General features: G+C 36.9%; 1 protein-coding gene across 1 annotated transcript in view; it reads right to left on the bottom strand.

Moving 5' to 3' along the window:
• The window catches only part of LOC150094062 (brain-specific homeobox protein-like), an 83524-nt gene extending 60440 nt beyond the window's left edge, over window positions 1-23084 (bottom strand). The window contains exon 1 of the mRNA XM_090412943.1: window positions 22802-23084. Within this exon, the coding sequence (XP_090269069.1) occupies window positions 22802-23084 (283 nt within the window). The remainder of the gene's footprint in view (window positions 1-22801) is intronic.
• Window positions 23085-24189: the final 1105 nt, after the last annotated feature.

Here is a 24189-nt window from a genome sequence, read left to right as displayed (position 1 = left end):
CTGTGAAGAGGCCCCTCTATTCCAACATGCCTCAGCTTTTCTAACAATGTTTAATGTGTGAGTGTATCGAACGCTTTAGTTAGATCAATAAAGACTACCATGGCAATTTTGTTTTTGTCTAAGGCGGTAATAATTACGTCTGTAAACTCTTCCAAGATAGATATTGTTTCCTTATTTTTCTGAAAACCATATTGTGTTTTGGGGATAATATGAAAATGTCTCTGTATATGCTGTGAGTTTCTTCAGTATGATCCGCTCCATAATTTGATTGATAATTGATAATGTTGCTATGGGTCTGTAATTGCTGATTAAATTTCTTTTTCTATGTTTGTATATGAGTGTGATTATGGCGGTCTTTAGCATACTTGGTATCTGTCCTGTTTTAAATATTTTATATATTAATTTTAGTAGGATTGGACTTAAACTAGTTTCATGTTGCTTTATATCTTTAGGTCTTATACCATCAATTCCTGGGCCTTTGTTTCGTTTGATTTGATGTATTGCAAAGAGAAGTTCTGCTTCTTTTATGGTTGGGAACCATAATGTCTGTTTTGATTGTGGTCCAAGTGGAGGGTCACTTTTTGTGATTGGGGGAATATTTCTGTGCAGTTCTTGGATGGAGTCTGCAAAGTATTGGTTAGAGTCATTTGCTAGTTGTGGGATATGTTTTGCGTCTTTCATGGAGCTGTGTTTTATGATTTCGGAGGCGGTGGTGTTGGGAACACAATCTAGCATCTCATTGATCAGATGCCCGGTTTTTTTCATGTTGTTTTGTGCAGAGGTTAGTTTGTCTCTGTAGGAGCTTCTTTTTGCATTTCTGATTTGTGTTGTTAGGCGATTCCTTGTTATCTTATATTCAGTTTTTAAAGCTGTGTTATTTAGATATCGCTTTAATTCTTTCCATAAAGTGTCCTTTCTGTGTATTAAGTTTTGTGTTATCCAAGGATTTTGTTTTTTTGAACGAATTCTGACTTTCTTTGTAGCTTTCTTATATATTTCCTCCAATGTGAGTGTAATGTTGTTGTATAAGATATCTGCTGAATTCGATGCCAGGTGTTCCCAGTCTGTGTTTCTTATTTCGTGGTTGACTATTTCTTCGTCTATTATTGTTATCTGTCGCTTTTCTTCTGTGGGACATCGCATGGATATTGTCTTGGTGTGCAGGTTTAGAGTGGTGAAGTAATGGTCTGCTACTTTGATATGATAATGGTTTGATTTGAATATGATTTGAGATGATAACAGGTCTATGGAATGAACCATATGAGAACAGGTTGAAGATTTGTGGGTTGCAGAAACTAGTTGATAGGCGGAGGAGGGGAGATATGATTGAGACATTCAAATTGTTAAAGGGATTCTATAGGATTAATTCAGAGGGTATTTTTGAGATCAGGACTGGTGGTGGGAGAACTAGGGGACACCTATGGAAGCTGGGCAAGAGTGTGGTTAGCAGGGGTGTTAGAGCTGGGTTCTTTACTTTTAGAGTGGTAAATGAGTGGAATAAGCTGCCAGAGTCTGTTGTGGGTGCTATGACGGTGAACGAGTTCAAGACAAGGTATGATAGATACTGTGAGAATGTAATCGCATAGTTGGGTGGACATGATGTTTAGGGGTTCTTATGATGTTAAAGAGTCCTTAGACTCATCCCTCGATGAGTCTAAGGACTCCTGGAGTCGCCCGAAATAATAATAATAATAATAATAATAATAATAATAATAATAATAATAATAATAATAATAATAATAATAATAATAATAATAATAATACTTTGCACTTTATGACTGATGCAGTGTAACTGTTTGGTGGTGCTCGGACGTTTATATGATCTAGACAAGAGGCAGTGATAGTATTTCTGAATATTTCTTCTCTAGTACGTGATGTTATTGTTGGTATTAGATTATACATGGATAGCGTGTCTAGGTATTGTAAAGTGTTGTTTTGGTTTTCGTTTGCAATATTTATGTTTATGTCGCCAATTATCATTAGGTATTCGGTTGAGCATATTTCTTGGCGTGAAAGCCAGCAATTGGGTTCGTGCACGAATTTTGTCATGTATAGGTTTAGTGGCCTGTAAATAGCATTTAGTATTATGGGATGCTGTCTATTGATGGTATTAGTGATTTCGAGGCAAAGGGTTTCAGCATGCTCAAACTGATAGGCCGTTTCTTTTGCTATTAATTTTTGTTTGATAAATATTAATAGTCCAACCTTTTGATAAATATTAATAGTCTCTTTTGTTTGGCAGCATGATCTATGTTGTTGGAAGCCTGGAATTTGGAAAGCAGTCGCTTCGTCATTAGTTATGGATACTTTTGTTAGAATCAATACATCAATAATATCAGTGTAATTCCTCAGATAAGCCTGTAACAATAACCGATGTTTTTGGATGCTTCTGATGTTAATATGCAAGATTGAGAGACCTCTCGCTTGTTCTGTGTGTTGTTTCCATGCATCAAGCGATTCGAAAGTTCAATTACTGACAATAATAATATATATTAAATAATAATAATAAATAAATAAATAAATACTACACGGTACTTCGCATGTCTGTAAGGCCTGAAATCTACTTTGGTTGGCTTTCATAACCATAAAGTGGTTATGAAAGGATAAAGTGGTTAGTCTTATGTCTATCTTGTGTGTAAACTGTATGTCTTCTCCAGGCCAGTTTCTTACACTGCGGGAAATCCAGCCACCTCCCTATGAGACTGACAACTTGGCAACATGAAGCCTGTTAACTAATAATGTGATTTCCCATTTTATGGTCTGTGTTTTGATCTCCGTAAATAAAAAGTAAACGAGTTTTCTCTCTCTCTCTCTCTCTCTCTCTCTCTCTCTCTCTCTCTCTCTCTCTGTTCGAACATTACGTTGTTAGCGGGTGGAACTGGATCTTAAACTTTGAAACAATTGCTAGGTAACAGAGAACACCATTCCATTATCATTTTGCATATACGCGCTTCCATAGTGGTCACCAGAACTACGTGACATTTGCTATTCGGTTACAAAAACCTGCATTCAAATCTCATGGACCTGAGAAACCTTCCTAAACTCGATTAAAATAAATAATAATTCACTGAATTTTCAGGTAGTTGCTTCTGCCATAATTTCAACCACGTCAAACTGATTGCAAATCTAATCCACACTTTGCCAATGATAGCGTACTGCACGCTTCTCGTTTACATTTGAAAAACCTCACCTGTACAAACCTACAAGAATATCTACCTCTACAGCCCTGAAATTCTTAGAGATTCTTAGAATCTTATTAAATTCAATGCTATTAAACCCAGCCCTTCTCTCAAGAAAAAAAAAATTTCTTTTCCATTCTCTGTTTATTGCACGCAACTCATTGGACAAGATTAGTTTTATCATCTTGAAATAATTCTATACTCCTATCTTTCTCGGCGAGGATATATTACCAATTACCCCCCCCCCCCAAAAAAAAAGACAAGACATTGTGCCCTGCGGTTGGAGAAGACACGAGCCCTATTCTTGTAATAATGAGAGGAATATTTTTGACTCAAAAGTGAGTTAGTCGGTCTCATTTGGAGGTAGCAGGTGTTTTTTTTCCTGGAAACTCGGGTTTATCAACCACTGTACAGGCAAATTGGCCAGCCGCAATTATCGAACAAAAATATTATTAATGAGTGGTAAAGTGATTTGTAGCGGGTTTAGCAATACTTGTGACATAAGACAATGATAAATGCACGTAAACACAAGAAAGATATTTAATTAACCAAATATTTCGGTCTGGAAATAGCAGACCATCTTCAGTTTTAAAAAATGCAAGCTAGAATACTAACAATAGATCGTTAAAAATAGAACACGCCGCGTGATGTTATATCACTAAGTATTAAGTATAAAACGGAACATTTTGAAGTAGAGACATGATTGAAAAAAAATAATAATAATGAGTAATCTTGATTAGACTTCCCCAGATTTTTGATATAGATATACAGTCATTACGATTCAGGTTGGGGCGATGGAGCAAGGCCTCCACACTTTCCTTGAACAAACGTTCGAACTTATAACGGGATCTATGTAAGAGGCGAGTCCTGGTCAAAAATTGAAACTGTGGTCAGTTTCAATCCCGTGTTGAGCCAATCCAGACTTTTCAGGTTTGTTGTGAAGAATGGAGGATTGATGTTCTTGAATTCTTTTTTCAATAGAAACGTCCAGTCTGTCCAAAATAGGAAAAATCACAGTTGCAAGGAATTTGATAAACTCCAGGAAGAGATAAAGTTGAATTTTTGTCTTTAGGAGAAGGAAAATGAGAAGACAATTTGTTAATAGGTGAATACGTAGTTGTTAAATCATATTTCTTTAAAATTCTTCCGATAGGTTCTGAAATACCGGAGATATAAGGAATTGGCACTCGACGTATTGAAACTTTGTTGTTTTGTGGAGGATTATAAGAATTGAGAAGATGTTGAGTACTTTTTTTAGAAAAGCCATTGAGTTTAGAAAATTGAGTACTTTTTTTTAGAAAAGCCAAAAACTCAATGGCTTTTCTAAAAAAAGTACTCAATATTTTCTCAATTTTCATCTTCATCATCTTTTCATCTTCAAAGATGCTGTGGTCAGTTTCAATCCCGTGTTGAGCCAATCCAGACTTTTCAGGTTTGTTGTGAAGAATGGAGGATTGATGTTCTTGGATTCTTTTTTCCTTTTCCTGAAGACAAACGCTCAACTTTATCTCTTCCTGGAGTTTATCAAATTCCTTGTAACTGTGATCTTTCCTATTTTGGACAGACTGTACGTTCTCTTGAAAAAAGAATCCAAGAACATCAATCTCCAATCTTCACAACAAACCTGAAAAGTCTGGATTGGCTCAACACGGGATTGAAACTGACCACAGCATCTTTTGGTCCAGGACTCGCCTCTTACATAGATCCCGTTGTAGGTTCGAACGTTTGTTCAAGGAAGGCGTGTGAAGGAGGCCTTGCTCCATCGTCCCAACCTGAATCGTAATGACTGTATATCTATATCAAAAATCTGGGAAAGTCCAATCAAGATTACTCATTAATTTTTTTTTCAATCATGTCTCTACTTCAAAATGTTCCGTTTTATACTTAATACTTAGTGATATAACTTCACGCGGCGTGTTCTATTTTTAACGATCTATTGTTAATATTCTAGCTTGTATTTTTTAAAACTGTTCTTGTAATACCACTGAAGATGGTCTGCTATTTCCAGACCGAAATATTTGGTTAATAAATATCTTTCTTGTGTTTACGTGCATTTATCATTTAGCGGGTTTAGCATTTTTTCTAGGCATGTGGTATTGTGCTTCCATTTTGTTAAAAGTTGGTTCCGCTAACAACGAAGGATGTTCTCATCCCAAGGATGTCCTATCAGATTTAGAAAGGAACTATGAGATGGTTTCTGCAATTTCGCTATTCTTTGCAAACTATGCAATTAACCATCATTGCTTTATGATAACTGTTATAATATTGGAAGACACGATGATAGCCACCACAAAACATCAAATTCACGTTCGTCCAAAATATTAATGCGCGTGATATCATTCGCCATACCCAATGGACCTAACCACACTACAAGAAGCAACCGCAGCCATTTCCGACCTTCATCTATAGGATAACAACAACAAGCTCAAGTGAAGAGCATTCTCTATACATGCTCCTTATTCTCACACTTTAAATGGGCAAGAAGTTCACTTGCAAATAAAGAGCATTCTCTAGACATGCTCCATATTCTAACAAGTCCATCGAACTGGAAAACTGTGAAATGTGACCCATCGTTCCTCAAGACCGATTTCCATTGTGTTCACAGTAAGATTCTGGCCCATGCCAATGGATGAGGGATACTTATTGTTAACAAACGCTTGTGAGCTACAACTCATCAATGAAAATAAATAAATTTATGGAATGCAGTTCTTCACGAGTAGCGGAAAGACTTTTATGACTGCTATGATTGCGCACAGTTGATCCCAGTGAAATCAGAGGTGTTGCATGTAGCATCCATTTTCCCGCAGGTACGTACAGTTGCTATTCACAGTCCGCTTTCAAACCTATCAAACCAAATCTTCTCCGATTTTTATTTTAGCTACTTCTACTCTTTGAATACCGTTCCTAGTACTGCAATCTCCAGTTATTCGGTTGGTACAGTATCTCTAGCTTTAGTTTGAACAAGAATTTCGTAGTTCATGTGAGTCCATCTCCTCACTTATTAGAGGCTTGAAAAAATGTTTCATGTTTGAGATCTGGAGCACGATTTTCGGAACAAAATGAATAAAATATATATAAAAAAAATACAGAAATTAATAAAAACAAAAATAGAAACCAATTCTTGGCCCATCTACTGTAATAACGTACTACAGGTTTAGAACTTGCGTGGGAGTCACATGAAATTATTATTATTACATGATACCTACAGGGAGTCCAAAGACTCATCGAGGGAGGGCACCTGCTCTACAGCTCTGTCTCCACCACTCAATTCACCAACGACAACAAATCGCAACTACCGTCATCATCTATACCAACGCCATCTACTGCCGACCACCACCACTAGTACAGTCACAAACATCAATGTCTACGGCGGGATTCGAACCCGCAGCCTGGCTGGAGAGTGGATATGCAGACCACTCGGCCAACCAGGCCGGCTTGATTCAATATTCAATATTCGATTGTATCGCATGACTCATAATAAAATTGAGTTGTTCGACAACCCTGGTTCAATGGATCATGTCGGATTTCGTGTAGTTCAACTGCAGTTACAATTGTCAACAGAATTTGTGAAGATGGAAATGTTCATCTTTCTGCTTGCTTTCTGATTGCGATATGAACTAATATTCCCAGTGGATGAAGAATGACCTTTGATTCACAAATTGATAAATTACACGTTTTGTTCTGGTTACTTTTAAATATTTTAAATAAACGAATTATCATCGTGAAATTCCTGACACTTCGAGGGTAGTAGAGGACGCCACGTGATTAAGTTTACGTTATAACTAACTTTCTATAAACAATTTTCTTCCAAATTAATCTGCTCTCTGTCTGGACTGCAGTATACTCAACGTCCGCCTTCTAACTCACTTCTTGCATCAAAACACCCAGATTGAGACCTTCCTCTGGATATTTTCCCTACCATCCAGGTCATCAGACTTATCTTTTCTAATCGTTTCTTTCTTATTCTGTTTAATTGGCAATTAGGAAGCAGCTTGATAATGTCAAGTTCTTTACTGATCTCTTGGTTTTTAATGTTATTCTTCCATTCATGCTATCTGTTCACTTCCCTCGTCCTTCTTTGAACTCTCATGTCTGTGGTCTCTAGTCTTTAATCAAAATCAACTCTGAGATTCCTAAGCTAAAATACAAGTTCCAACCATTGTATGCCGCCAGCTTAGTGTTTTGGCTACCTTCTCTCTTATTCCATATAAATTTATTCATTTGGCTCCCCACCATATCAGCTTCGCTTATTCTATTATCTATTTGGATCCGTATTTAATTTTCAACCTTCATTAATAATTGTGATATGCTTAAATAGTTGAAATATTTTGTACTATGCTCTACTCATTTAAAATACCGTTCATGATTTTCATGTTCCTGTCTATTTTCATAGTTTTGGTCTTTTTATTGCTTTTTTCTATCACAATTTGTTGTTGAAGTTGGTCGGCTTAGTCCCGAACACTTACATTGGATCTGATTCGGGGTATAACATCGTCTATATAAAGTACAGAGATAAGATTAGATAGTGTGTTCTTCTATCTTCCTGTATCCTCCTTCAGTTCTACTACTTGGTTTCAACATATTACATTCAATGTTCAGAACTTCAAAACTTAAACAGAGATACTTAGTTATATTCCCGGATTTCATGGCTTTGTCTTATAGTAGAAATTTGATTTTCACGATTCCTGTTTGGCCTGAAAGCAGCTTTTTTTTCGACTTTTTATTCCACAGTTTTCTTAAACGTTTCTTGGGTATTCAATACAACAATGTACTAGCAATTACACTAATTTAAAAAAATGAAAAACGTATTTCAAAGCTATTCATATATCGGTCTTCAACCGTGCTTCAGATGAGATCCATAAGATTAAAATAAATGCCTTCATTTTGACTTTTGCATTCAGATAAAAGAGACGGAAAACAGAAAATGAATGCATTAAAAAGAACTCAAAGAAAGTTGAGTTCGTAGATAAAAATATATAGTCTATAGATTTCTTCTTTCTTTCATAATTGAGTACTAAAAGAAATATAGTACTACTAAATAGAATAAATTTATAGAAATGCATCCATAAAAATATGAAAAGCGTTTGGACTTCGTGTTTCAAACGAGGGAAAGAAAAAAATATGAAAATTACTGCAGTGATAAATCGACGTAATGAAGGAGGTAGTAGACGATAATGAAAGAGATTAAATTGGTCAAGGTGAGGAGACAGCAGTGAGAAAACAAAGAAAGGAATGAGAGCTAAGAAATCGCACGTGTTCATAGCTTTGCAAATTATCAGTTTGCAAAGGATTATATAGAAGGAAAAGTTCTCTTCAAGTGGAAATATGAACTTGGGGACTTTCGAACTAAATATTAAAACGATATCATCTAACCCGACAATAACCAAACTCCTCTTGTTAGCAGGCAGGAGTAACAATGTGCGAACGAATTTCAATTTTGTAAGCCCTTCATCTTTTTAAAAATCAACAAGCAGAGGAAAAACTTCTGCGAGGAGAGGGCAACAACTGAAAACTTTTCGAAACATGAGCGTCATGAAAGCGGTGTTAATATGAGTTTCTGTACCAGCCTCCACGAATTGATTTCCAAACTGTCTTCGTCAGTGTAGTTAACGAACAGTCAAAAGCCGATCGGGTTGATGTGTGACTGAAACTTTCAACATTTGCGTGTGATAAATCTCCAAGGTTGACAGATCCGGACAGATCTCTGTCGATTGAATGAGAGAAATTCATTTTGATGCTTTGATGCAGTAAGAGAGCAGCTCTTAAAGATACAAAAGAAAATAAAAGAGAGAAACTCCGGGAAACTAATATGCGTTTTTGAATTCTCAAGGCCCTTTTCGTCCGTCCGTCTCTGCAGATCACTTCCACAAATAACCGCTTTTCGATGTCCGCCATTAACGGTGATCAGAGTGCGTTTAAGAGAGCAGCATTTCGGTTCTCCATTCGTTCGTAGCCAGCACTTTGAAAAGCGCTCGTAGTTAACGGTGCACTTCCGCACCGCAAAGTTGTTTTGCGGATAAACAACATTGCAGAGTAACTTCACGTCGAAAACGCTTTTAATTCGAACATGAGGGGGGGGGGGAGTTTTTTCTTTTAATCTGCATCATTGGCGCTCACTTATCGAAGGTGACGTTGATCCAGTAATCAAAAGCACGCGGGAAAAGAATTAAGTTGGAGGACATTTCTGATAAAAGTGCCTAATTAAGGCGTTCTTAACAAGTGAGTCGTAACGATGGAACAACAGCCTGATGAGCGCTTTCATGCTAAGCATCGAAATAATTAACGTGGATTAAAACCGATGCAGAAAAAACGTCCACTTTTTGGCCGATGAAGGAGTGCTTGGGATGAAAGAAAATTCTTTATTTACTATTTGCATAACAAATGAAGCCATTCTCTATGAGAAGTTTTTCTTCGTTCTGGTCACATCGAAGCACTCAGCTTCTTCGCCCCTCCTCTTCGTCTCCCCTCCCCCTTCGCTGCATGGAGACCCTCTGAAGAGGCTAATTTAACCACCACTAAATGCAGAGTCTTGTAAAGGGACGCATTCATTTCTACAGATGAATGTAATGCTCGTGCAATCAGCTAACTTTGCGCTGTCCACTGGACAAACGAGGTTTTTAATTTCCCACTTTTTTTTTTCTTTAAGATTTCTGAACCTTGAATTCAGCCTCTGACCGTGTCAAACAGTTTCTAATATTATGGATATATATTATATAATCATAAAAATATCCAAGAGGGCGATTTATTATTATTATTATTATTATTATTATTATTATTATTATTATTATTATTATTATTATTATTATTTTGGCTTCGGATAAAAGATTATTTAATTTCAATGGTTTAAAAAGTTATATAAAAACTTATAAAAATAAAATTGCATAAATTAACTTGAACAAAAACCAACTTTTCCCATTCCACGTGATTGCCTTCGGAGAAATTTATCGAAGAACACAAAACAACTCAATTAACTGGCGGAATGCGAAACTTATCACCTATTGTAATGAATTTCCTAGTTGAAATAGATTTTTTTACCCAGAATCGGCAATGTGTGAACAGAAAAAAATGCTGATGGGTCAGAGGTGTGGCGCGGAAATTCGTCATTCCAAATTTATGCTTGTGAGCGCGCGCGCGCGCACGCACAAGCACACGCATACACACATACACACGCGCTTCAGATAAAAATACATATTAACTTGTAAAAGCATTTCCTTCTGATATAATTTTTTTATTTTCCCAGTTAACTGCGTTTCTCTAGGACTGAAAGAGTCACGGATCCTGCTCGATTACCTAAAGTTCTCCACATTCATACACAAATACGATAGACAAAATGTGGCCTAAAATGTTTCGTAATAAAACTAGGTGAATAAAAAAATTATTTAAAAAGTTTATTATATTTTTTATCCGGTAAAACTGCCAAATGTGTTATAACATTCTTACAACTTTTAAATGTTTAAAAGTCTTTTGGCGGTGATGTTGCATTCCTTCGTTAAAGTCTTACATCCCTGTGAACGTTATCGAGTCGCCGTTCTTTATTTCTTCTTCTTCTTATTATTATTACTATATTCTGAACGCAGCTGAGCTGCTGACACACGAATGGGATTTTTCTCTTACGTATCAAACGAATCACTCGATTTGATCTGCTTGATGACGTCGATACTTAAAACAAAGTGACTTACTAAACTTAAGTCACTTTGTAAGTATATGATGATTCTTCCTGGTTTCTGTCGACAAATTCGCAGCATTTTTCACCTTTAGAATCCAGTTAAACGATTGTCTGTTCCAGAAATGTGGAGCAACAAAGCATTCCAACTATAATAGTATTGCGCTGTGGGATTTGCTACAAACTCCAATGATACTCTTGGGAAAGAAGGAAAAGTAATCTGCATTTATGTAATACCTGAAATTTGGAGTTGAATCCAGGTGACAATGATCATCTAAAACGCAAACTCAAATGAGAGGATGGTATGTGTTTTATTCAATTAAAAAAAGATACTTCACGAAGCACTATGAAGTACCTTAAAATAACAGAAACCCTCACAGTGTTTGAAGAGTTTCTTTATACAAAGTTAACTTAGACACGGTTCGCTCTATTCATAAGATGTCCATTCAAATAACTGAAGATGAACCCACTAATGAAGCGATAGGATGCTTGAGAGACGATTGCGTGGAAGTAGAGGAAGCAACACATGACGGGTTTTGAACAATTCAAATGAAAGAGTGGAGTAGCAAAGACATAGAAGACGATTACAAAGTCTTCCGAGAAAGAAATATTAAGGGTCTTTAAACTGAGATGTGAAGGACAGATGGATTATTATAATAATCAAAAAAGGAAGCACGAGGATGATTAGTGAAAACAAGTAATCGGTCTTTATAAATTCCTAAAGACAGAAACAAGAGAACACATATTGAACACTGCATGCAGTTAAGGGAGTAAAAGGAAAATTGGTTGACACAATCAGAAGTAAGACGAACTGAGTGTGGGGTCGTCGGTGAAGAATGAATTTCGATAGGATATCGGCGACAAAGTGTTGTCGTAGTTGGTTTGAGAAGAGCGTGGGTGTTTAGCGAGCTTGCGCACAAGACAGCTTCATCGATCAATAAAGTCTGATGATCAACCTCCCTAGCGAGTGTATCATTAATACGGTGGGGTTATTAGTGCGCCGTGATATGCAATACTAGCTGCAATGGTGGAAGAATCCCGGAGAAATCCCAAGAACAAATCTCTCGAAAAGCGATTAAATGTCTATCGAAGTGATTACACTTTTAAAGGCGGGATGCATGCAATAAATTATCGAAGAAAGCAACCATCAGGTTGGCACGATTACAGGCAGCTTTGTGAGACCTCATTAGAAAAGAGAAAACAAGTTTGATTTCTTGAGCCGTGAATTACGAAGACATTCTGCAGTGGAATTCAGTTCAAATTGTGCTGGAACGTCTTTTTCGTTTTCGCAACCTTCTGCAGCACTTGAGAACGAAATGTTAATTGTTGAATCTAAGTAAAGAACTTTTCCATTCCCTTTCTTCCACGCCTCTCAATTCCCACCTTAAGTCCCTTTTGCTGTGACAAGCGTCTTTCACCCTTCTACAGTTGCATTTAAATCCAGAAGTTTTACTTTACAAGTCAGCGTGATGAAAGAGGAATGTTTTGTGCTTATTAAAGCAACGTAACAAAACCCAATGAGGTGTTCGGAGAGCCTCCAATTCCCTGCGATATGAATCATCGTCAATAAAAGAAAGAAAGGAATTTATTCCTTGAACAGCACTACAGAAAAAAGTAAGGCAGTGCTTGCGCTATCCGCTTTTCATTTACGCCTCTCAATTCCCACAGACTGACCTTAAGACAAAAAAGGAAGGTCTACTGATCACAGAACTGTAGAACGTTTCTTTACCAACCGCGGAAGAAGACTTGTTTTCTTTCATAAAAAAACACACTTTTTCCTGTTAATAAATCTTTTTTTCTCTCAAATTTCAAAAACTCCATTTTTTTGGACTCGTGTAAGAGGGTTTGCTTGGTAGGTGAGAAATCAAAAACATTTCCGTGGTCGATTTTGTTTATTTTCAGAACACGAATTTGAGTATTCCCTGAACAGAAACGATTGCTTAAAAACCCTGTCAACAAATACAAATAATTGTATTTCCGTGCATTCCTCGTTTTTTGCATGCAGTCATTTAAAAAGAACACACATTGTCTTTATTAAAACGTATTAGATTTCTCCAGAGCATTGCCAAGTGAAACGTAAAGATGGAGGGAAGCCTTACGTGAACTTTCGTTTGCGCCGTAGAAAGGGAGCAAAGAAACTTTTCGTAATTACACGTAAGTAGGTGATTCTACCCTCGTATGGTCGGTCGTATTAACGAACGAAGAATTTTTATTGCAAAAATTAAATCCACAGATAATAAGCTGTTCGCAGTGAAAGACAATCTTTCTTCTTAATGAGGCAAAGATTTAACGAGAAGATTGGAGAGCGGGGCGTACTTGACGTGTGCACCGTCTTGATGGGAAAACCATCCCTTCGCCACTCGCATCCACGGCAAAAATAAGCATTCTAAGAAGTTCATCAGCCTCCAACTTTGCCTGATTTTTGTGATCCGAGATTTGCCGAACATGAGAAGCTTCTTTCTTTTCAAAGGGTTTCGCGTCAAGGTGGAACCTCGGGCTGCGACGCAAAGCCAATCCGCCAATCAGAGATTCCCAGATAATGCTAAAGGTCAAATTGAACAACGAGAGTGTGCAGGTTGTTAACGAAATATCCCATAAAAAACTAGTCAATGTTTATTCATTTATTTCTATGCTTTCACTGTTATTACGCAACGCCGTATTATAAGGAATCAGAGTCAGGACATTTGGGAAGATTTAATAAAAGGCATTGGGGTTTTTCTCTGTTTCTTTCTTTATTTATTTAGTTACTTATTTTTAATTACCGTAACACTAATTCGTGGAAGATTCTTTGTTAAGTAAATTACGTTTGACTCTCTTTTGTCTTTTAGAAGGACCTGGATTCAAAAACATTTCCAATCCTTGGAACGTCAAATTAGTTGTTTCCTTCGTCACTGAAACCAACCCAACATTTCGAGCCGGAACAGTCTCGTGGCAATTCCTAACTCATATCTTTTCTAGAACGGGCTCTTTATGCCGAGTATTTGGTGCATGATTAACCAATAAGTCAGGATATCTGCATGAGGATCTTCTCGGAAAGTACATTCTGAAGAAGGTAAAAAATTGGACTTCTATTTTATATAGGGTAAGTTCAAGTTTTCCTTTCTTTAAGATAAATTGTGGTATCCCTTCCATCATTTAACTTACGCAACAGAACTTACGTATTATGCCTCTTACGGTCCAACAGTCGAGCTGCTTCTGAATCTAATTTTGGTAATTATACAGCGGTTAATCCTATTTCTTTATCGCATCTAACAATGTACCGATTTTCAAGCTTGTATGTGATTTACGTGAAAATTAATCTCGCTGTTTCAGCATAAGAGGTTCCACCCAACTTACAGCCTTTATACAGGTTCAGGTTTTTCGAAGCAAAATCTCTGATCGCTACGCACAGCGTCATTGAACAGGTGAATCTTAACCCGTCCACCCACCCACAATATACTCATATGTAATAAGTCTGAGTTCCTTGATAATCGCCTTATGGATTATCACTGATATTTACTTGATCCTCATTGACCTGTTTTAACCTTTCGAGTGCGCCTCGCTTATGAATTCCCAAACTTCACGCAGATTGCAGCGCTCGTTCTTTGTTCTAAGCTGCTGGACATCTTTAAGAAATGCAGAACACGCATATCTTTTTCGGTACGGCTGCTAGTAGCAAGAGAAATCTAGTTAATGTTCGATTGAAGCGTAGCCCGAAATACGTGAGAATATTCCTCAGACGGACATAAATTGCTTAAAAATTCATCAGATTACTTCATAGCCACTTCGAATATCGAATATTCAGCCAATAAAATTATTAGCCGTGTTCTACTTGTGCTTTCTGTCAAAGAGCGAGAAATCGAGCTTGTCTTAAAAAAAGTTACATCGAAATGCAAAGTTTTACTAGTGAAGAGTCTAAAATTCCCACCTTACTCTCCTTATATCGAAAAATGCTAATTTTGAGCCTGTTTTTATCGATATTTTGCGTTAATCATTCAATCACTGAGGCAATATGCAACAAAGTTAGATGGACAAAAATTGGACTGTTTTTTTTTTATTAATTTTAATTAATTCGTTATGAGTTTTTTGTTTTCACACTATCTAAACAAAAACAATTATAGTATTTACATACTTAATTAAAATTTTAATTTAAATAAATATTAATTAATCTAAACCAGTACCAATTCCCAAGTGGTACACTCTAAACAAAGTAAATTTTTTAGAATTAGCCTTTTTAAATGACAAAAAAATATTTTTTTTTTCGTTATTCCAAGTGAGGTTTCCCATCTCGATATTCTTCATCGACTGACAAAAATCGAAGATGGGGGTAGGGAAGTAAAAGAAATCTGAACCTCCGTAACCAACGAGTCTCTCTTAATATCAGTAAAACTCATATAAAACCGGGCAGTCATAGTAAAGGGCCGAAGTGTGTATATATATATATATATATATATAATGTTTTAATGATTTGTTTTCTGTTGTTATTGATTTCATATAGTTTTTTTTTTTTGTATTTTTTCATTTATTTTTACATAGTCCAGAAACCCCAGTCTAGAGACTGAACATGGAACTTTTTAAAGCCCCTCCAGGCCTCCAATAAGAGGGGCTGGAGGGGATTTAGAAAGTTCTTTTAGGTGGGAGATTCATCTCCCACCTAAAAGATAAACCCACCTAAGAGCAGAAGTGAGATTTTCAATTTCTTTATTAGATATTCGATGTATTTGATACATTTCGAGACTGAGCAGTTGCTTTCTATGAGCTCAAAATATGCGTCACACATTTCTGAAATCAGCGAGAAACATCTTTAAAATGATGAATAAGCTGCTTCTTCTAGAGGGAGCACAATAAGATTAAAATTGCCTAAAATAAGCACCAAACTTTGGTTACAATCTGTTCAACACTTTTTCAGTTTAATCACAATCCTACCCCCCCCCTCCACATAGAAACTGTCTCGTGTTTACAGTCATTAGAATACTTCACTTGGAATCAAAGCGAATGAATATCCTAATTTGTGCACGCTTTTGTGTTTACTTTAGTGAAAGACATATTCATATAAGATATTCGGATCTCAACGAACTTCTTATTTCAGCAGGCTTTGTCCTTTTGCCCTAATGGTAATGACGTATAATTCGCTTTATTGATATTGATGATGATTTTGAAAAAAAAAAAAAAAAAAGAAAGAAAGAAAGAAAAAAAAAGAAAAAAAAGAAAAAGAAAAATAGATTGAAACTAATTATCTGATTTTTTAAACTAGTGTTGACTAGCAATAATAAAGTAAGTTTTACATTCCTCTCATTATTTCTTTACCAGCATTAAGCATGGGTTCAGTATGCCTACATACGCTTCCGCAGATCAAAGCTCCAATAGCGTGATGACCAGAAAAAAACCAAGAAACACATCTCATGAAATCTCTACTCAAAAGAATTAAACAGTTAGTGCCGATAATGAAGATCGAAGGAGGGAGGGAGTTAATCGTGGAGCCTGTTGTAAAGGAAATGCGACTCGTCCTTCGGTATAACATGAAGTTGTAAACGAATCCAATTAAGGAAGGCGAAAATAAGAGAACCCGCTGAAAATATAGTACCATAACATGCTTATATCTCGCTTCTTCAATTCACTGCAGTTATCTAGATCTACCATTCGCCCCCCCCCTTCCTGGTCATACTGATATCATCATATGGATTCAAACTCTCTGCAAGCACTACCAGACGTTTTCGAGTTTAACTCTTATTGGAATTTGACGGACCTCCTGTTGACGCTAATCTCTCTGCAGGTATATGCGGAATATCCACTAACTTGCCTAAAACAAGGAAGTTTTTCAGAAAGATAGGGGAAGCGTGCCAAAAGCAGCTTCTTGGCCTCTAAGTAAAATACTCTTCGGAAAATCTCGTGAATTTCCAGTGGAAAATCACGGTTGTGATCAGAGTGAAATCTGCTGTCCACAGAACAAGATTTGAACCAACAAGCGTTCTTGTAGGTTTTCATTCCGACTGCATTTTTTGTCTGAAGTTCTTATGATTCTTTACCAAATTCCTTCAAATGTTAAAGAAAGAAAAAGCAGAACAAACAGAACACCGTGCCAGCCGCTGAGTAGTGTTCTCTTCTTCAGACATGTCGCAAGTACTTGGAGCTTTTAGAAAACGTCGGATTTTGAATTGCTTTTGATGCTCTGCATTGATCTCAGTAAAGATCAACTTATTTGTCAGAGTACACGAAAGTTGAAAAGGCGATTTTCGAATTTTCGATGACACAACGTATGGTATTGTTTGCTGATTAAATATTAGTCGTTTTAAAGCTTTGACAAAAAATCATTTGCCTAAAATAACTAAAACTCCAAAATAATCAATTAAAATAACACTCAGATGTTCAAATCTGATTATCAATTAAAGGTGAATTTAGTTTCGATTTGAACTGCAACAGCTTACTAGCTTGAAGCCGAGCATCAGGCTGGTTTCAAGATGGAAAGTTCTATTAAAAAGTGCAGCGTCAGAGAGAGAGATGGCTGCTCTTAAAGTATGAACGATCGCCAAAGGGGAAGAGGTCTTGATTAGCTTAAATGCCTTTATCTCTGAACAAAATTAAGGATTCCTAACGAGAAGTAAAATAACAGTGAGAACGGTTTTTGAAAGCAGAATGTTTCTGAGATTTCTACAGAGTGTATAAATAGATATGTTCATTCATAGCTTTTCTCACTAGCTTTGAAATAAATCTGAACTGCAATCTACTGACTGCATTGTGTTCTCCGACTAATTTGCATGTCATCCCATGAAAAATCCTGAAAGAGTTTCGCGACTAATAAGCCTATCACCTCAACGTGCGACCGACTAGCTCCTCTCGTACAACACGAAACGAACCCGGATCTTTATAAACAGCGTGTTGTCGACTGCATTATGGGACATACCTCCCAAATGGGAAAAAATACGTTTAAATCCCGTTCAGTAGCGGATGATTTTATGTGGGCGCTTTTTTGTTCGGAACAGGACTAAATAGTTACTAAAAAGCGAGAGTATTTTTTTTTCTGGAAGTTCGTACTTTGTCTCTCCCGTCAAAGAAGCAACCGGCAGAGATTTCCGAACATCGCATAACGTGGAAAAAAGTTTCACATTTGGTATCTTGATGAATATGCTATCTTGAAACCCCTGGTCCATTCATGATATGCTGAAATGTTTTCATTTAAGTTTCAGGTAATTTAAAAGTTCTCTTTTTTTTTTATTAAAATACTTATCATTAAAAAAGCTGGGCAGAATTCGTCGTCAGAGAATTTCTTCAAAATTCGGCGGCGTCCATCCTACTTCTGTTGCAGCACTACTAGAAGTACATTGGTTTTCCATCTTCTATTTTAATCTTTTATTTTTCGTACTTTTGCAATATCAGGATTCAGTTTCGACATGCACCGAATTTCAACACACCTTCGATGTTTTTTCGCTCTTGTTCGTTCGCTCAAAAAAAAAAAACTTCCCGTTATCGACGTTTCCCTATCAACTCAAGAAAAAAAAAAGGGGTGGAGGGGGGCATATTGATACTGGATGCCACATTTGTTACAAACTCTAAATAAAGAAGCTAAATCTGACAAGAAATACGAAATGTGGATAAACGAAAAGACTAAAGTGAAATGTACCGAAATAAAATGCGAGAAGCAAATCGACTTTTTTTCGTTTCATAACATTATTCTTCTTGTCGATTTCGATCCAGCGATGATAAAAATTTTTGCATTCTTGGGGGGAAAAAAAGAAAAAAACACCCTTGCATAGCAAGCATGCCGGTAACGTGGAGCTTTCCAAAAACTGATGCCACCTTAAGAAGTTTGCGCGGTTTTTAGGAAGAAAATGTCACCGTAATCGGAAGCAAATGGAGAACGCGGCTAGAAAACTTAATCGAACACAAGATGCTCGTTTCGAGAAGCATTGAGTTTATTGTGACATAATTTTTAAAACGGCGAAAGAACATTTTTCTCACTCAACGCTTCTGTAGAAAGACGATTTTTTTTCAAACTTCCTTTCTTCAAAACGGATGATTGTAAACGCAGAGAAAAGCGTTTGAGGCTGCGTGTAAGGGGGGGGGGGGAATCGAAGCTCCCTTCTCCCCTTCAGACAAAACACACACACAAACAATAAAAGTAAATAAAAAAAGTTGTTCAACTGCTTCAAGGAGGCCACAAAAGAAAGCCTTCAAGGAAAGAACTCTCGTAAAGACCTCAAGAACACCCCAAATATAAAGTGTAGCAGCCACTCTCCCTCACAAAGGCACCGCCGAGAATAGCAAAAGAAAAAGAAGAAGAAAAAAACTCCGATTCCTATAAGCGGAGCAATGAAGTAAAACTAACATTTAATAGAACATCTTTTCAAGAAATTGGTTTCGAAGTAAAGAAGTTTCTGATTTCAAATCGCTTCGCATCCAGAAGTAGATTGAAATTAAAAAGTTATCTGACACGAGAAACGAATATGTCCACTGCAATATCCACGTCTCTCATTTAAACCGCTGAGCAGGAAATCGAAAGGTTGGAGACCGACACACACACACACACACACACACACACACACACACACACACACACACACACACACACACATGCGCATGCTTCCAATTTACAATATTTATTTAAACTATTCAATTATTCAATTCTTTGATATAGAATTTGTGGAAAAAAATGTGAATCGGAATCGGGTTTAGTTGGTCTCGGCTATAAGCAAATGAAAAGGCTTCTTTTTGCATGAAGTGTATTAGCCGAGATCAGTGGTGAGCTATAAGGGGCTCGCCCGAGCCCTTTGTTAAATTTTTATCAAATTTGCGAGCCCCTTGTTTTTCTTGTTTATTTTTTTTATTTTTTTCAAAAAAAAAAGGGGAAAAAAACATATATTTTTGAATATAATATGCGAAAAACTCATACGGTAACCTAACAAAGTGATTTTATAAATAAAATATTATAGTTGCTGTTACTACCATTTTACAAATAAGAATTCACTTTTGGTAATCGCATATAAATCAATAGGACTATAAAATAATGCCCCTTGATTGGTACCGTTGATTATCACTCGAAGTATAAAAACAAAAGAGAAATATAACGTACTTCAATATTATTGTGTTTAGATAAAATTATTTATTATTTATAGATTGTTTGTCATAAAAACGTCTATCGCAAACAAAAGAAATTTATTTTGTTTATACAAAATGCGGACTATTGCATATGTGCGATTATAAAAGATTTTATTCTTATTATATTTTGATAGTTAAAAAATGTTTTTCTTATGTACGATCTTATGTAACACAGATGATTGCGTACAAATATTTCATGTTTAGATCATGAAAGATTTGTTTAAAAATGATAGCCTTTACATGTTCATTGTCCCTTCATACTTTTTTATTGGCATTTGTACGCTATATTAATAAACGTTTTTATGTGAAATACGGCTCTTTTTTGCTCGACGATGCGAGCCCTTTGTTAAAATTTCTGTAGCTCACCACTGGCCGAGATACAAAGTCTGTTCTTCCTTTGCCATCTCTGTGAATGATACTTGTAAAAATATTATAATTACCATCCATTATTCACGAAAATCACTCAAAGTATACTCCGAACAGCCAATCATGATGAAAGCTATTTGGAAGTCAACCGAGCACGCACTTGGTTAAAAGCAACTCGAGGCATTTTAAGCCAACACTGGGCGTTTATTTTGATGTTAGATAAAAATAATTTGGCCTTCACGTGACAGTCTGCCATACACTCAAACTTCTAAGTTGAAGTTTAAATTTTAAACTAGTGAGCAGAGTCGATTTTTGAATGGTAGTATTTAATTAGTTCTTGGAAATATTCTAACCGGAACTCTGTTTATTGCAGGCTTCAAGTGACTTGAAAAAAGAGTTCCATGTTTTCTAGAGAGTAGGATTTCTGGATTACGTAAAAAATATATATGACATTGATAAACAAAAATAATAATAAAAATAGAAAAGAACTCCTTAGCCTACTACAGTATTAATATACTGTAGATTTACAACCTTGCGTGCGTGAAAATCACAGAAAATAATAATGAAATTCTTCGCATTTTTACTTTCCTGTTTTATATAAGTAATGAATGATCACGCCGAGGTGCAATGCGTGTGAGAAACCTAATAAACAGCTTGTGTAGAGCAGAAAATATGTTCCTATTAAAGATGGATTGCGAGGACCTTCGTGGCTCCAGCATTATAAGTACAGGATCTCCGAATAAAATTTACTTGGAATTCTTTCTCCGTAAGTCGTCATTGACGAATCACAGCTCATCCGAGTTCATCCATCGTCATTCCCTGAGCTCACGCGAACTTTCTCGAGTTTTGTGCTTGAAAGTAAACTTTGATTTTCTATTGATTTGTGTAACACACACACACACACCATTAGATTCACTCCTTAAGATAAGTAATAATTCTGAATAAAAACGTCAATAATTATTGTGGATAGGAAAAAAAGTTCATGAGAGAGAGAGAGAGAGAGAAACTCGTTAAAATTTGAATAAAAATCTGCGATTATGCTGGTTGGAAAATACAGAAGAAGGAAATTGTTCTTTGCAACGGCTTACCTTATTTTTAAGTGAACGAAGAGGAAGAAAATTGTTAAGAGTGTTGCACATATTCTGAAAGTGACTTCGAACAGATTGAGAGAATCAGTGAGAAACTACTAACGCCAGTTCTGATGAACCCCAAGTTGCTACCGAAATAAAAAGTGTAACGAAAAGTTATTTCTTTCACAGTAGTTTCTATCGCTCGATGAACAGCTCTAAAATTATGAAATGAAATTAAATTATGAAGATTATAAATACAACCAGGAAAGAGTTATATTTGTGATTTAATTGTTTGTAGATATCGTTAAATGACACAAGTCGATCTCCTTAATATGGATTTAATATAAACATAATAATCGGATAGAAGAAAATCCTTAAGATCCAGAGAGAAAGAGATTAGATGATCCAGAGAGAGTGGGACAGAGAGAGAGAGAGAGAGAGAGAGAGAGATTATGATGATGTCGTTTTTATAGAAATTTACAAACCACCCTCAAGAACTTCAGCGACTGGTTTCCTTCTTTAACATGATTACCCAATAATTTATAACCGATTTATCCAATTTATAACATTTTCTATTTGTTTACCGCAGAGGAGAATCTTCCTTCACTTCGCAAATTTTCTTTCACGCCACACTGATGGTATTTAGGGCTAGAAACAGCGCCATCTATAAGATTTTGGGGTCTCAGCACCCTCGTTCATTCACTTCTTGTTGTACTGAAAATACCAAAATGGTTGCTGAAACAATAAATTGAAATGAATATTTCTGCGGTGGGGATCTCTGCCTCCACGACATCGTAAACCTATATAAAAAGACGGCGCTGTGTAGACGGTATAGATAATAATAATTATTATCATCATCATCATCATCTATTCATTATCTCAAAGCATTTACGAAATGTTTATTTCCTTCAACTCGTTTCTTTTAAACTTAAAAGATTTTCTTTTTTTAATTTCAAAAATTGCTCTCCAAATAACTGCACGAACTGTCTCAGATTCTGTCGTGAAAGCGGTTTAAAATAAAGGTCAAGAAAACACTTCGGAAGATTAAATTTCCTTATGATTAATGTCATGGGGGAAAAATTGACTGAATTTTTGTTTGCTCAGGAAAAAAAAATTGAATGTTACCCTAGAAAGCGTACGCATCGAAAATCATTTTCGAATCATCCAACAGATTGCTCCATTTCAGGTTCTTTTTTGACACGAAGGAAATTCGTGCTTTTGTTATTATTACTGAGATCCATTTCTTACGCTCCTTTCTTTCGATCTGAATCAATATCAATAAGTAATAAAATAGCTTCTGTAAGTATGCGTATGAATGCTTGCATGCGTACACGTGTGTGAATATCCTCTCGCGATTCAGATTAATTGAATAGTTGACTCGTTCAGTTTAACTTCGGACAGCACAGGAGTGCGACGCAAACGTAGGAAATGGAGGGACGGCGAGTACTCACCTGCTGCAGATAAAAGAAGAGGGCCCGGGTCCAAAGGTTTCCCCAAGAAGTGTTGCTGAGGAGGCTGGAAGAGATAAGCCGCGACTGCTGGCGAGTTCGACGAGCCTAGTCCATACATCTGATAGTGAGAATATGGGGACGAAAGAGTCGATCGAGGTAAAGCCGTGACTGGCGCTGAGATGCAGGGACTCATCGCATCCCCGTGGGTGCGAGATTTTGTCAGAATATCGTCAATCATGAAAGAAGATCGTCGAGTCACTAGTTTATCTCCGTAAGGATCCATAACCAGGAAACCACGGGAAGAGTCGAAATTGCCACAGGTATCCAGGATCACGGTGGGTGGGTGGGCGAAAGAGAGATCAGTTAACGATAGTTCACAGTGTTCGAAGGTCCTTCGTGTGGTCGCCTGAACGGGCCAATCGATGCATCACAGAAGATGTTGCTTCCTGCTCTCCATCCTCTTCCTTTAGTTCTTCGGGAGTTTCACAGTTCAAGGTTTATCGTTCATTCGTTCCGCTGCTTCTGCGAATTGTCTTTTTGCTCCTGCATCCCACGGTGGTGTTTACTGAGAGCGCGTGCAGCGTTTCGCACTTGTAGGTCACAGTTTCTAAACAACGATAATTTGCACATCGTCCGTCCGCTAACCTCTTATTGTCCTATAAGAATTGTTTCTCTAGCTTCTACGTCGCTATGAATGATTCAGCGAAAGCGGTAATACATTGCGGTGCCCTCCCACTTCCTCGCGTCACACGACGCTGGCCAATGAGAAGGGGCGGGCGGGCAATCCGCGCTGCGTGATGTTCTCTTCTACGAGCACACCGAACGACGGAGGGCGTCGAAACGATTGCTTGGGATTCTGCGAACATTTCGGGAAATTCTTTGTGGCGTTTAAGGGATAAGAACGGTCGCTTTCTGCGAACGGGGAAACAGCAATTGACTCGGATGGATTTCATTCGGTTGATGCTCACTGGAAGAAGCTGTCGTTAACATCAGCAACGGGCTTCGACAAACTTCTTTCCCCCCTCCCCCAATTGGCACGAGCTCAAATTATATTTTAAATCGTCCATCGGTCAAATTAAAACATTGCGAGTTTAAAGTGGATAACATCACACACATGTCGATAAAACAAGCACGCACGCACGCACGCACAAGAATGTCGGAGCGATAAGATGGGGTTAATTCCATTCGAGACTCATTTCACGCAGTCTTTTTTATTTTCTTTCTCTTGGTCTCTTCTCGTTGTCTGTTTGCAGACACGAAAAAGCTATTTTCATCTCTAGAAAAGTTTGCAACGGTAGACATTTTTATGGTAGGATGGAATTCTTCATAAAAAACGGCGTTAAATTAACAGTGAATGAAGAAGTGATCATCATCTAGAGGAGGAATCA

Source organism: Typopeltis vanoorti, chromosome 23 (assembly GCF_054136105.1).
Source record: "Typopeltis vanoorti isolate ZY-2024b chromosome 23, IOZ_Tvanoo_1.0, whole genome shotgun sequence".
NCBI lineage: Eukaryota > Metazoa > Arthropoda > Arachnida > Uropygi > Thelyphonidae > Typopeltis > Typopeltis vanoorti.
The sequence above is the reverse complement of the archived record's forward strand: the minus strand, read 5'-3'. Positions and strand labels throughout refer to the sequence as shown.